General features: G+C 41.5%; 4 protein-coding genes and 1 long non-coding RNA gene across 5 annotated transcripts; 4 read left to right on the top strand and 1 right to left on the bottom strand.

Moving 5' to 3' along the window:
- Window positions 1–315: 315 nt before the first annotated feature.
- LOC135598070 (uncharacterized) lies at window positions 316–4,686 on the bottom strand. The gene is made up of 9 exons (XM_065091595.1): window positions 4,448–4,686; window positions 4,176–4,355; window positions 4,014–4,089; window positions 3,318–3,444; window positions 3,116–3,236; window positions 1,385–1,476; window positions 1,153–1,222; window positions 969–1,051; window positions 316–672 (listed from the first exon to the last, which is right to left on the bottom strand). Exons 1-9 carry the CDS (start codon window positions 4,556–4,558, stop codon window positions 585–587), a joined length of 948 nt encoding a protein of 315 aa, XP_064947667.1. The 5' UTR covers window positions 4,559–4,686; the 3' UTR covers window positions 316–584.
- Window positions 4,687–5,012: 326 nt separating this feature from the next.
- LOC135598063 (uncharacterized) lies at window positions 5,013–7,502 on the top strand. The gene is made up of 6 exons (XM_065091587.1): window positions 5,013–5,167; window positions 5,277–5,303; window positions 5,412–5,474; window positions 6,976–7,054; window positions 7,138–7,183; window positions 7,272–7,502. The coding sequence occupies exons 1-6, from the start codon at window positions 5,126–5,128 to the stop codon at window positions 7,279–7,281; spliced, it is 267 nt and encodes an 88-aa protein (XP_064947659.1). The 5' UTR covers window positions 5,013–5,125; the 3' UTR covers window positions 7,282–7,502.
- A 464-nt stretch (window positions 7,503–7,966) lies between these two features.
- Window positions 7,967–8,622, top strand: LOC135598056 (protein GLUTAMINE DUMPER 5-like). Its single transcript, XM_065091579.1, has one exon. The coding sequence runs from the start codon at window positions 8,073–8,075 to the stop codon at window positions 8,466–8,468; it is 396 nt and encodes a 131-aa protein (XP_064947651.1). The 5' UTR covers window positions 7,967–8,072; the 3' UTR covers window positions 8,469–8,622.
- Window positions 8,623–11,292: 2,670 nt separating this feature from the next.
- On the top strand, window positions 11,293–11,891 carry LOC135598050 (uncharacterized). Its single transcript, XR_010481482.1, has 3 exons — window positions 11,293–11,443; window positions 11,527–11,572; window positions 11,661–11,891. It is a non-coding gene; the product is annotated as an uncharacterized LOC135598050 (long non-coding RNA).
- Window positions 11,892–13,724: 1,833 nt separating this feature from the next.
- On the top strand, window positions 13,725–14,306 carry LOC103972294 (protein GLUTAMINE DUMPER 5). Its single transcript, XM_009386587.3, has one exon. The coding sequence runs from the start codon at window positions 13,780–13,782 to the stop codon at window positions 14,188–14,190; it is 411 nt and encodes a 136-aa protein (XP_009384862.2). The 5' UTR covers window positions 13,725–13,779; the 3' UTR covers window positions 14,191–14,306.
- The last annotated feature ends 276 nt before the right edge of the window (window positions 14,307–14,582 follow it).

Below are 14,582 nucleotides of genomic sequence, written 5' to 3'. Positions count from 1 at the left end.
AATAATGGCTTTATGCAAGCCTGGAGGTAAAAAACATATTGATCAGTTTCATGCTGCTAAGCAAAAGCATGAATGATGAATTGCTGAATGTGGATTGATGATAATGTAATGGCCCATGGTCCCAAGCTATGATATGCCATGACATGACATGAGTTCTCGCAGCTTTCCTTCAATGCAATGAGATTGCAATAGCAAGTTGCTTGAAGATCAAGTTGTATAGCCATGCAAGAATGGTCGGTTTCGACCATATTGTCCATTAGACAAATATAGTGCTTCAACTGCACAGATAAACTAGAATTCACTGATGCCGATGCATAATAAAATAGCAGATCATACTGAACAATGTAAACAGCATATAAATGAACAATTATCCATGTTGATGATGCCAATGCACAATTACCAACAGATCATGATGCCTTTTGAGAACTCGTGCATTGCGAAAGATGATAATGACACTCATGATCACCAGGTTCATTCACACAAGGATGCTGATGATAACTTTTGTGTAATTTCCATGATGCAATCCATTCCTGTTCCATAATCTTCATGATTGAGCAAAGAGAGCAAAAATACATCCCTTTGTGTCACTGCTGGTAAGTAGGAGCTCCGTTAGGTTCCGATGCAGCACCATTGATGAAGTCCTTCCGTCGCCCAAAAGGGTTCTTTGAAAATGTTTGAAAAGTCAAGAAAAGCAGATCAAGGGATAATGAAACAGGCAAAGAAGGTTGTATCTAATTATAAAACATACATAACACCAAAATGGACATTGCTATAAGCAATTATACTAACTACTATTGGCACTATCATACGACAACAAAGAGAAAAACCAAGAAGGAAAAGCTCACCACTACAACTCAAACAACAAATTAAAGAGCAAGATTTCAAATGTGATCAACAAAATCTAACTCCATTCATGTACTCAACTAGATAATAGCGACTGATGAAAAGTAGTAAAGAAAAAAGGATATTGAATTCGCATGCCACCGCGGCCAGAACTAGTAAGAACCGCACCCTGCAGATTCTGATGAACAGTCGTAGCACTATTCAGATCCTGAATGAGAAGACAGACAGAATAGTTAGACAAAGTTGATGCAAAGAGCAAAGAAACAAGTTAAAGCTACAGTCATTGTCTTAACATGTTTACACACTTACCTCAAACTCAATGAAGCAAACTGTATTTCTCTCCTGCCGCAAGATTTTCATTTGCTTGAAACCAGGTTGACTGCATATTGGAACGAAAAAGGGTGACCAGAGTTCACATACAAGTGCCAATAAAATCTAACAAGTGTCTATATTACTGCATCTGCGAAACATCATTCTTTATAGAGACTCAACAGCCTTTATTAACATTGATGCAAACGTATATAAAGGTTAGGACTCATACACACTGAAAAGGCCTCTGACTTCTTCCTCATTTACATTTTCACCAAGATTTCCAATGAAGAGAGTATTGCATGGAGGATTATCTTTATTATTCTGCAAAATAAAGAGGAAAGACATGAAATAAGTAAAGAGTATCTGATAGCTTGCACTGGTAATTTCACATATGCTCTAAATATGCTTCCAGACTATGGTAACCAAAAAACGGTAACAGGAACACATCATAAAAAATATAGCAGAATATCAGCTTCCAGAGATAAAGTAAGTCTCCAGTAACCAACTTCTTTTAGCACCCAAATTCAATCTGCGAATTTAATCTCAGGCAAAATAATGGAACTACTGCACAGGTGATTGTTTCTACTAACAATAACATTGCATATCTTTCTTGGCTCAGTTATTCAATGATGTTTGGCATATAGACTGCATTCAAGTAAATGGTGCAAACTTAAATTCAAGAGTTAATACAAAATCAAATCTATAAATCATTAAGGTTGACAATTAAGTCTGTCAGATTTTGTTTGATAAAATATTTTGCATATTGTCATTACATGATTGGTCGTTTTCGTAAGGCTTGTTTTCATCACTGAACCAATTCAAAACAAGTGGCAACAACACACAATGCAAATGAAATGATTTGACAGCATAGAATAATAACAGAACCAATAGTTCAAGCAAAAATTCCTCAACCATCACCTTATTTAGATATTTGTAAATTAATTTGATAATTCTTCTATTCAATTGGTCTCTAATATCTCATACTATTCTCCAAACATAAAGCCTAAATAGAAAAGATGAGAAAATCAAGATTGTCTTTGGCCTCAGGTTCATGAAAATGCTCAAGAACTTCATCGGAACCATGAGAATGTGTCTGTATTGTCCTAATTCAACTACTCTTCTGAGATACAACTCAGTTAAATGTTGAAAAAGCTTCATCATCTTAAATTTTGTCCAAAAAAACATCAGATAGAAAACTTTTGATATTTTAAGGAAACATCTTTGACTCCAACTTGTAGCGGACAGGTAAATCATGCTATGATGTGATCCTGTTGTGAACATGACATTCCTAGTTTAAAAAATATCCACATAACATTTCACCAGTTTACCTGTAGTGCACATAACTGAATTGCCAGTGGGATTTTTTTTCTGCCAGAGTAGATGCAACATCAATCAAATTGCCACATGGATCCACTTAATTTAGATTTTTAGGGTTTAAACTTCATGAATCAGACTACACATTCACTTATTCTAGATCTAAGATAGGATTTCTAGTACCCTACCAAAATTTTCATTATAGGCATCCTTCTAAATGGTAAAAAAATCTTTGTTCCCAAATGCATGTGCATGAAATACATTGTTAGTTCAATCCGGCTCCACTTTTTCACAAACCCTGATTCTATCCTTATGTTGCAAAGAAACCAGCTTGATAATTATGAAAAACAATTAGTACATTATTTAATACTTGGTATCTTATCATCACTGATGTCACAACAAAAAGACCAAATTTAGAATTGAAAATCATTATCAAGATTTAAGAGCAATAACACCAATTGAATTCATCGTGGAACACAAAACTGAAAATAACAACCGGGATAACGAACAGGAAATGCTCATTAGGGTTGCATTACACAGCCATACAATTATGATCATGAAGACAAAAGCCATGAACAAATTAAATTAACTGAAAAATCCATTCTGACAAAGTGATGAACTCTGGGTGAACAACAATATATATTACCTGAACGGGGGCATAACGACTGGATGCTGGCAGGAGAGGAGGGGTGGTCATGGCTACCTGAGGTACTTGATAACCTCCATATGGGTCATATGGTGGAGGTGGATGTGGGGCAATATAGCCACTTGAATTTAAGGACAGAGATTATTTAGAAACACAAATGTAGAAAGGTCCAAATAAAATTAATTATGCTCCATTATATTACCCTGGATTTCCCCAAACAGGAGTTGGTTGTGGATGAAATGGTGGAGCTGCATAGCCTGCATGAGTATAATCTCCACCAGTCCGTAGACGTTTACTTTGATCGATTGAACTCGACTCAGATGCCACACCTACACAATGAAAAATCAAAGACAACCTAAATAAAAGCAGAAGCGCAGAAAGGCAGAAAGCCATAGTGTTTTCACATCATAAATTTACAGAACAAATTAAGTTACAAAATAAGCTAATGCAACGGTAAATTCCAGCACAATCATGTGCTAATTAAAAGAATCACCAGCTGAAATTATATTATACAAGATGCACTTAAATTGTACAAAAATAAGGGACCAAGGTTGTAAAAACAAGCATCATAACCAGACAAATTATGAACATGTATGTTTCATCAAAAGCATCAAGAATGTCAAGATGATGTCTAAAAAGTCCTAAGATGGCATATGAAAGCAAGTAAAAAATGGTATTTGGTTCATGCAGAGAGACGTTTTGGGATAGATCTTGGGGCAAAGTCAAGAGCGTATACTAAGTTTGTAAATGTACGTAAAATAGTTTACTAGGGCTCTTTCACTTCAAAAATGCGTTAAGTTTTCTAAATTAATTTATGTAAATGGTAAAAATAAAAGGATTGCGATTTAATTATGTTCTAATAATTGAAACGAAGCCGCTGTATGCGAGCAAAACACACCTCTTTTGACAAAAAGGTTCTTCTTTGCCATCTCTGTGTGGAGGGCGGACTTCGTCTCAACGTCAAACTCCAAGTCCTGACCAGATAAACTCAGACATCAAACAAGGCCGGAGACTAGATCAAGAAACAAAATAACCCGGCCACGAGAGCTGCGGAGATCACCTGAAGCGCGTCTTTGGCGGCCATGGCATGCTGCGCCGTGGAGAAGAGGGCGAACCCCATGGGCTGCTCCACCTTGAAGTTGATCTGTGACGCCTCGAAGCCCGGCAACCACCTCAGCAGGTTGTGGAGCTCCCTCTCCTTCACGTCCCCGGGGAGGCCCGTGATGAAGACCGTCCGAATCTTCGAGATGGAAGGGGGAACCATCAATATGCCAGCGATCCCCACCGGATCAAAGGGAAGAAGGACGAGGGCAGCCGGGGAAGAGGGCGTACCTCGTCCGCGGGAGGGCGGTTGGGGGTATCGACGGGGACGGGAGGCGCGACAGCTGGAGCGGGTGGAGGCACCCACTGCTGGTGGTAGGGGTGCATGCCGGCGCCCGCCATTGTTGGGGTGTGGTAAAACCCTAACCCTGGATCTGCTCGTTTAGGGATTTCTCTTTCTCCTCGTCCTCTGGCTCGGGGGATTCGTTTTCTCTAATCGCTTCCTGGAGTTGCGCGGCGAACAAAAACGACGACCCGTGAAGTGGTGGCGTTAAGTAGTGGATCCGTTACCGTTGCCGAATAAACGAATCGGGTTCATTGTTTGGACCATACACGGGTCGGATCTGGACCACAATCCACATGCACCCAGCGTCATTTGTCGTACGACTTACGAGACGAGTGTCCAGAAGCTTGTTTGGAAACGTCGCCCCGACTCAACTCACGAAGACGGGGACGAGTGAGTTCTGAATCTCCATGATCAACGGTTGTGATTATGTCTATATCCCGGCCCAGTTGAGATCACATAATCCAACGGCGGAGAAAGATCCACTCGCGGCCCTGGTAAACCCTCGACAAGCCGCTCTTTCTTTCGGTCCTCGACGGAGCCTAGGGTTTCAAACCAGTCGAGTCGGGAGAGGAAGCGAACAGGGGAAAGGTAGAGAGAGGTCCGACTCCGAGGGAGAAGCAGCGATGGCGTCCACCAAAGTCCAGCGGATTATGACCCAGCCTATCGTACGGTCTCCTTACCTCCTTCTTCATCCCTTGATCTCATTTCCATCTCTACTTATGTTATCGATTCTTTGCTTTGTGTCTCGGACGGGTGCCGATCATATTGCTGCAGAATCTCATATTCAGGTTCCTCCAAAGCGTAAGTTCCGATGAATAATCTATATATTGTTGTTTCATTTGTTTCGTTTTCTTGCGATATTCTAACGTTTAGATTGCTGATCTGGTTGATATTTGGCTGTTGGTTTAGAAAGCTCGCATCCAGATATGGCTCTTTGAGCAGAAGGATTTGAGGATCGAGGGGCGTATCATAGTAAGTGCTTTGTTTTACTTTTCTGATTTTTAGATGATCAGGGTTAAAGTTTTATTATTATCCTGAACTGGGAAATCTATAGGAAAGGCATTTGAATCTGTTCATGCTTCTGATTTAAATTTACCACATTAATCCGTCGGAATTTGAGAAAAAGAGTTCTCTTTTACTGAGCATGTGGTGTATAATATAAGTTGAGGTACTTTATATCAGCTTCATGTAAGGCTCTTAGCTAATTAGTAAGGAAAACAAGCTTCACGGGCCATTAGCTTATCTGCTATTGGAGGTTGTCTTGAACACCACATGAGCAAGGGATAAATACTGTATTTGGATATTACGATGTCTTAAAATCTTAAGCCATTTGGTTATAGCCATTCTTGTTTATTTTGTTGTAATTTATTGTTTAAAATCCATATGGACCTATAATTATGTGTCTCCAGCATGTGAAAGGCATAGACATACCCATGTTATGGTGTGGTAGATTGTCATCAGACTCATCACATATAATTGCATGAGTTGCAGGTCTATCATTAAAAGAGATTTTATGTTTATTCAATACAGTGGCAGGTCAATCTTGGATAATCATCATGACTAGATTAGCTCTTTTAGTATCCTTCGGTAGTAATCTTGTAAGCAACAGACTATAATTCAGTTTAGTTCTTGTTGTTTCTTTTAGATGCTGCGGATGAGACTATCTACTAGTTCTCTTGGGTAATTTTGTAGATTGCATGCATTAGAGATTAATGTTTGGTTTGTTGGAATTTAGAACAAATGCTAAACATTGGTGCCTCAAAAACCTTAAGTCACTTTTTTCATTAATTTATCTATATAGCTTCCAGTCTTTTCTGTTCGTATTCTTTGATATTACAGTTCCCTCAGTTATCATTAATTAATGTTTCCAATAGACATTGCCAACTCTTCTGTTCATATTTGTGATTATACTCTTACTCAACTAGTGTTGCTGCTCTTAACCAAGCTCAATGGCTAGAAAGTTTAATGTAGTCATCCCCAAAGAGTTTGGATTTTACTTTCTTATGTTGTCCTAGTGATCTTATGACATTCTTAGCTCACTGTTCACCTGTCAGCGGTGATCACTGAAGAGTCATGAGCAAATGTTTAATGGTGTGTTCGAGACTGCATGTCATTTTCACCTTAGCTATTTTCTGCATATGCCATTGGTGCTCTTCATTCTCCATTATTGAAGGATACGTTGTGCTTGTTACTGTGAGTGCTGGCTGTTGTTTTGACCGATTGGGCTGTTGATGACAATGATGCAGATATGCATCTTTTGTTTCGCATGCTGTGTTAATCTGTTTTGGTAGTGAATAAACTATTCAAGACATAGTAAATATAAATATTGTGTTCCTAGTCAAAATATTCACCTGTTGTCTTAAAAGGCTCCTGTCTGATGGTGGACAAAAATATATGTCGATAACAAAAGCAATGCCACACATTTGTTTTAATTTCTGAAGTTCTGAACACTCGGTTCATGATTGTTGTGCAGGGCTTTGATGAATACATGAATTTGGTCCTGGAAGAAGCTGAAGAAGTTAATGTTAAGAAGAAAACAAGAAAGCCACTGGGTTAGTCATGTAACTTACTGATTATTGCTTTCTTTTTTTTGTTTCTTTTAATTGATCCTTTAAGTCTACTCTTCTTGGTGTAGGGAGGATTCTGTTGAAGGGAGACAACATAACCTTGATGATGAATACGTAAGTATAAATAAATCATATCTTGTCCATGTTTTCGAGTCATTACGACAGTGATCTTCCTAAATTTGTGTTCCATTTTACTTTCCAGGGGTAAATGATTATATGCCATTGTTGGGTTATTTGGCTGGTGCCAGCATCCCTTGGTTAGACTTCAGAGACCGTGTAGCTTCAACTTTTGTATTGGCAAATTCTGTATGGCTTTTTTAACTGAATGTGTGAGATGGTAAATGTTTCTCTAGGATGTTATAAGCATTCTAATTAATGCAACTGTAATAGGTCAAAGATATGTTGAATGTGAAGTTTGCAGGCTTTGGGAGAATCACTGTTTCTCTTGTGTCACTGGATTGTACATACATGTGAAGTTGACACCCAGAACTTTGCCTGTCTCCTTTTAATCAACTCGCTTTAGTTTTGCATGTTAATGTCCCTTTAATCAACTCGCTTTAGTTTTGCATGTTAATGTCCCTTTAATCAACTCGCTTTAGTTTTGCATGTTAATGGCTCCTTTGCTGTGGGAAGGTTTATACCTGTCTCCTTTCAATCAACTTGCTTTAGTTTTGCATGTTAATGGCTTCTTTTAATCAACTCACTTTAGTTTTGCATGTTAATGTCTCCTTTGCTGTGGGAAGGTCTATACCTGTCTCCTTTTAATCAGCTTGCTTTAGTTTTGCATGTTATTGTCTCCTTTGCTGTGGGAAGGTTATCATTCCAAGTTCATGTTACTTGGAAGAACAAAAACACCTGTGCTTTGAATCACTCGTTTCAATAGGCTTTGACATGCTATGGAATCTCTCTGCCTATATATATATATAAGCATCTGATTATAAGGACTCTCCGTTCCATCTTTTCTCATCCCCATATCACAACCAATTCAGAGGACACATACAAAATGAGGCCTGGGGCAGGGTGGGACGCGAAAGGCGGCGGCGGCACCGAGGCGACACCGCCGTACCCGGCCTCCTCGGCATGGCGCTCTCCAGTTCCGTACCTGTTCGGCGGGCTAGCGGCGATGCTGGGTCTCATCGCGTTCGCCCTCCTCGTCCTCTTCTGCTCCTTCCGGCATCTCTCCGGCGGCGAAGCAGACGGTGATGGGGAAGCCCCGAGCGATGGCGGCGACGAGGCCAAGCCCCCGCTGCTCTTCGAGGATAGCATCGTCGTCATCATGGCCGGCGACCGTAAGCCCACCTTCCTTGCCACCCCCATGTCCAGCCGCGCCGCTTCCTTCAAGGACAAAGTTGATGAGGCCGGTAATGACGGGGAGAAGGCAGGGAGCACGGCGACCTGACCGCGTAGTGTAGAGACCTATGTTTGGCAAGTCTCACATAGTCCCATATCAGGAAAATCAAGTTTGATATCTCCTGTTTAAACTATAAATAAGGGTCTGGACTTTGAAGTCAGATACACTATAAGAAAATTTTAAGTGTTTACTTTCGGTTTAAGTCTTGTTGGTGTAAACAATTTCATCCCGTGGCCTCGGGGCCGTGCGACTTGTTTTGGGTCCGAATGATGGGGGTCTTGCTCAAGGTCTCTTGGGTCGTTGATGTGGGCGACCGTGCAGATCGGGCCACGTCGGGGCTTGTCGGGACGTCCCGTAGGGAAGGATGCCTCTCCTCGGCCTCGGGGGGGGGAAGTAGCTCCGTCTTCGTACCTGCACATCATTCGGACACGGGCTGACTTGGATGGGGCGGGTTTCCTACGAATATGGATACCGGATTGCCCTGGGCCGCTTTCGTGCGCGCCACCCTAGCTCCGAGGTAGAGGAGGATCATTTTACCTCCTATCCCAAGGATCTAGAGGTGGATATGCCCGACGACGTTCCTTTCGACGACCGGAGGTCCTGAAGGAATAAAATGGTCCTATAGACTTTTTGTAATTTTTCTTAGGGGGTTGGCCGGTCTGTAAGTCAGGGTCGAGTCTTGTAATCCTAGTTTTTCCTTAATGAAAGAAAATTTTTCCTCAGACTCTTGCACAAGGTTCGGACCTGATGGGCAAGGTCCTGAAAGGCCTCGATCGATATGGGCGAAGGGACGCTGGGAGCGCCTTCTGGTGGAAGCAGACCCGGGTCGTTGAACAGATGCCAATAGCATTCCGAGGCCATGACGAGGTCGTCTGCCCATTGCCCATCACGCGAGGGGCGCTCGGTCGGTGCCCCTGTTAAGAACGATCCCTCGGCTGAGGGTTCGTTGGGGTCAGTCTGAGGATCCCTCGACATTCGGGCCCTCCTTCTAGCGCCAATCTGTTGGTGTAAACAACTTTATGTCGTGGCCTCGGGGCCATGCGGCTTGTTTCGAGTCCGAATGGCGGGGGTCTTGCTCAAGGTCTCTCGGGTCGCTGATGTAGGCGGCCGTGCGGATCGGGCCATGTCGGGGCTTGTCGGGACGTCCCGTAGGGAAGGATGCCTCTCCTCAGCCTCGGGGGGGAAGTAGCTCCATCTTCGTACCTGCACATAGGTCGGGTCGAAGCTCGGCCCGACCCCTCCGACGATCTAGTTAGATGGAGTGAATATGTCTCTTTTGTGTGTTTTTTTTTTGTCCCCCTGCCTCCTCTCAGGAGCGGGCTTTTTATAGGGTGACTTACTGTGTTCGATGTGCCTGTTTTGCAGGGAGCAGGATCGTACTCCCGCCCACGTCTAACAGCGGTGTTGGCATGGCATGAAGGATTGAGCCTGAGCAGGACGTCAATGCGCCTCAGCCCGGCGTTCCGGTCCGTTCGACCAGGTGCTATCGGGTCGATCGACGCGTAAGGCGTCATATGGGGCAGCTGACGTCAACCCGAGTCTTATCGTCATTATTATCCTCATCAAGTCTAATTAAATAGTTTGGGTTTATAGTTTGAGTTTTTTTTGTTTAGTATTTTCAAGTGTTTTATTGTCTAGGAACATATTCCTAACGCATTTATAATTATCTCTTTTATAGTAGTGATTTGCTCTACCTTCGTCCGTTGATGTAGGTCAATTGACCGAACCACGTAAATCCGGTGTTCTCGTCTCTTTTATTTTTCGACCTTATTGTCTTTATTGGGTTGTCAAATTACCCTTTGGTAAATTTCTTGGTGCCAGTTCTAACAAACTGGTATCAGAGTCTGGTTTCGGGATCTTTTGACAACAATGACAATAACAAAGATCGTTGACAATAACTTCGGTATGTGACAACTTAAGATGAGGTGGTGTCGTCTTCACCATGTCCATCGTTCTGGAGGCTTAAGCTCGTTCCCGTGGTTGCAAGTCTTGTAAGCTAATCAAACCAGGCAAAAACCAGTGATCCTTTCGTGCTGCTTTCACCTGGCCATGTGTGGACAAAGAAACAGTTGTCCTCATAAAAGGGAGGCCCCACTGACATTAGTGATGCATGTCGAGTACCGCATCTGCCATTCCTGTCGCCACTGAGTTCTACGACAAGTTTGAATTAGATCACGTGAAAGTAGTAGATGGGCGACTTCTCCCCTCTCCCCGACGCACTCGGCGACTTGGAGCCTCCATTCCATCTGCTACCTCAATCATCTTAAACAATGAACATACATATGTAGGACATATAACAAAGGAAGGAAAGCCTTGGGGCCTTCGAGGACGAGGTTTCCCAAATCACATCAATCATAAAATAATAATAATAACAAATGACTTTTGAGTGTCTGTCGCCTATAGGCTTCATGAGTCAGATTTGTATGTGGAAAGACGTTTGTGAATGTATAGCGCTACTCTCCTTGTTTTTCCTCCTGATATTTCATAGTTTATGCCATGTGATTCATGGGAGTCGTGGACCGGAGTGATGCTGTCGCCATTGATAAGTACTTCAGGCAGGAGACACTTTTGATCCAGACCCATCTCATCACCTTAGCTATTTTCTGCATATGCCATTGGTGCTCTTCATTCTCCATTATTGAAGGATACATTGTGCTTGTTACTGTGAGTGCTGGCTGTTGTTTTGACCGATTGGGCTGTTGATGACAATGATGCAGATATGCATCTTTTGTTTCACATGCTGTGTTAATCTGTTTTGGTAGTGAATAAACTATTCAAGACATAGTAAATATAAATATTGTGTTCCTAGTCAAAATATTCACCTGTTGTCTTAAAAGGCTCCTGTCTGATGGTGGACAAAAATATATGTCGATAACAAAAGCAATGCCACACATTTGTTTTAATTTCTGAAGTTCTGAACACTCGGTTCATGATTGTTGTGCAGGGCTTTGATGAATACATGAATTTGGTCCTGGAAGAAGCTGAAGAAGTTAATGTTAAGAAGAAAACAAGAAAGCCACTGGGTTAGTCATGTAACTTACTGATTATTGCTTTCTTTTTTTTGTTTCTTTTAATTGATCCTTTAAGTCTACTCTTTTTGGTGTAGGGAGGATTCTGTTGAAGGGAGACAACATAACCTTGATGATGAATACGTAAGTGTAAATAAATCATATCTTGTCCATGTTTTCGAGTCATTACTACAGTGATCTTCCTAAATTTGTGTTCCATTTTACTTTCCAGGGGTAAATGATTATATGCCATTGTTGGGTTATTTGGCTGGTGCCAGCATCCCTAGGTTAGACTTCAGAGACCATGTAGCTTCAACTTTTGTATTGGCAAATTCTGTATGGCTTTTTTAACTGAATGTGTGAGATGGTAAATGTTTCTCTAGGATGTTATAAGCATTCTAATTAATGCAACTGTAATAGGTCAAAGATATGTTGAATGTGAAGTTTGCAGGCTTTGGGAGAATCACTGTTTCTCTTGTGTCACTGGATTGTACATACATGTGAAGTTGACACCCAGAACTTTACCTGCTCCTTTTAATCAACTTGCTTTAGTTTTGCATGTTAATGTCCTTTTAATCAACTCGCTTTAGTTTTGCATGTTAATGGCTCCTTTGCTGTGGGAAGGTTTATACCTGTCTCCTTTCAATCAACTTGCTTTAGTTTTGCATGTTAATGGCTTCTTTTAATCAACTCACTTTAGTTTTGCATGTTAATGTCTCCTTTGCTGTGGGAAGGTCTATACCTGTCTCCTTTTAATCAGCTTGCTTTAGTTTTGCATGGTATTGTCTCCTTTGCTGTGGGAAGGTTATCATTCCAAGTTCATGATACTGGGAAGAACAAAAACACCTGTGCTTTGAATCACTCGTTTCAATAGGCTTTGACATGCTATGGAATCTCTCTGCCTATAAATCACTTTGGCCACAAAAGTCTTTATCTTCTCTGCTCTTTGAGAATGTATTCTTCCTCGTGAAGAGATTTTACATAAGCTGCCTTAAAGTGCAGCGTCAGTTATTTATATTCTTAACAACGAATCTTTCTTTTAATATAATTAAAATACTTATAAATATTATTATAAAATTATTATAAATGACATCATATTGTGCTTTTTTATTGTAATTGATTATAGATCATTATAATATTATATTTTTAGATTTGTAATCAGTCTAATTGATATTTGAAGTTTATTTAGATCAGTTATAATATTTTTAAATAAATTTTTATTTTTATTATGACGATCAAAATAAGGTTAAAAATATTATAACAGATAAAAAAACTGAAACAGGTGAATAATTTTTTGAGGGATAGATTGGATATTTTTTAATTAAAATAAAATGAGGATATCAGTTGAAAATGATTTAAAATATGAGTATTTTCTAACGAAATTATCTATTTATATGTCAGAAAAACACAAGCGGGGACCTAATTGGCGACATGTCGGTTTTTGTACACAATAGTGATGACTCATACATGTGATGCAGCTACGGTTGATGGAGATGTGATGCGTCCCACCTACTCAGGTGGGGCCGTAATTCGCGTTACCATTCGCGTCACGTCGCATTTCCCTTCCGGTGTTTCATCGTAATGGGATCCACGTCCGGAAGCGTCTCTATTGTTCGTGTCCTTCGGGGTGGGGAACGACGCTGCTCAATGAAAGAGGCAGGGGTGGGGAACCATGCAGATGTGTTTGCGTCTGCTACGAGGTGAGCTTACCGCTTCTCATCATCATCCATTACCTCTCCAATACATGTATTCTTATCCCAAATCAATTACTTCTCCACATAACACATAGGAAATGCATGTATATTCATGGCTTTATATTTAATGCAAAGTAGATAATGTACTGATGGTCCAAAAAGCAGGTTGGAAATAAATATATAATTCCATATATCTTCCATTTTTATTTATTCGCTTTGTTGCTATGCCAACATTCTCATTTCAGGTTGATGGATTAAATTGGTAAGTGTACTCACTCTAATATAGCTCATCCTCTTACATCAGATACAGTAAATATAGCTTATCACCAAACGAGCATCGAAGAAAGAAAAGGTAAAAGGATACATCATGCCTTGTGAAAGATGAACCTGGAAGAGATGATGGTGTGTTTCCTGCAGCATTCCCTTCAAATCAATTCACACCAAACTACCAATAACGAGGCAAAAAGACAGCCCACCACCGTTCCCTTCACTACATTCCATTCCATGAATCATATATATATATATAAACAAAATAACATATAAGCATCCGATTAGTTTGATACAATTAAACCACTAATTACATGAAGTATTATAAGGACTCTCCATTCCTTCCCTTCTGATCCCCATATCACACCCAATTCAGAGGACACATACGTAATGAGGCCTGGGGGAGGGTGGGACGCGAAAGGCGGCACCGGCACCGAGGCGACACCGCCGTACCCGGCCTCCTCGGCATGGCGCTCTCCAGTTCCGTACCTGTTCGGCGGGCTAGCGGCGATGCTGGGTCTCATCGCGTTCGCCCTCCTCGTCCTCTTCTGCTCCTTCCGGCATCTCTCCGGCTACCTCGAGTCCGGCGGCGAAGCAGACGGTGACGGGGAAGCCCCGAGCGATGGCGGCGACGAGGCCAAGCCCCCGCTGCTCTTCGAGGATAGCATCGTCGTCATCATGGCCGGCGACCGTAAGCCCACCTTCCTTGCCACCCCCATGTCCAGCCGCGCCGCTTCCTTCACGGACAAAGTTGATGAGGCCGGTAATGACGGGGAGAAGGCAGGGAGCACGGCGACCTGACCTCGTAGTGTCGAGACCCAAAACCCCGGTGACGGCGAGCACAACCAGCAGTGACATGTTCATGTTCATGTTTCTTTTTTCATTTAATATTGATAAATGCAGTTTCTTGCTCAAAATTATAGTCTATATTCAGATTCTTGAATTGAACCGAAGACTGGTCGTCAGGCTTGAAAGAAGCTTCAGACAACTTTACTGCCAGAGAGAATGCAAGCAATTCAGATAAGTTTAAGAAAGTTGGAGTCATCAAAATAATCGTAAGGATGACATGCAAGAGAATGCAATATGGGACAGCATGAGATGTTAGATTTGCAAGCTTAGTGTTCACCTATCTGGCGATGAATTTGATCATGATCGCAATAACATGAAGACCACTAAGATTTAGGACCTGACAG

Source organism: Musa acuminata, chromosome BXJ1-2, assembly GCF_036884655.1.
Source record: "Musa acuminata AAA Group cultivar baxijiao chromosome BXJ1-2, Cavendish_Baxijiao_AAA, whole genome shotgun sequence".
Taxonomy (NCBI): domain Eukaryota; kingdom Viridiplantae; phylum Streptophyta; class Magnoliopsida; order Zingiberales; family Musaceae; genus Musa; species Musa acuminata.
The sequence above is the reverse complement of the archived record's forward strand: the minus strand, read 5'-3'. Positions and strand labels throughout refer to the sequence as shown.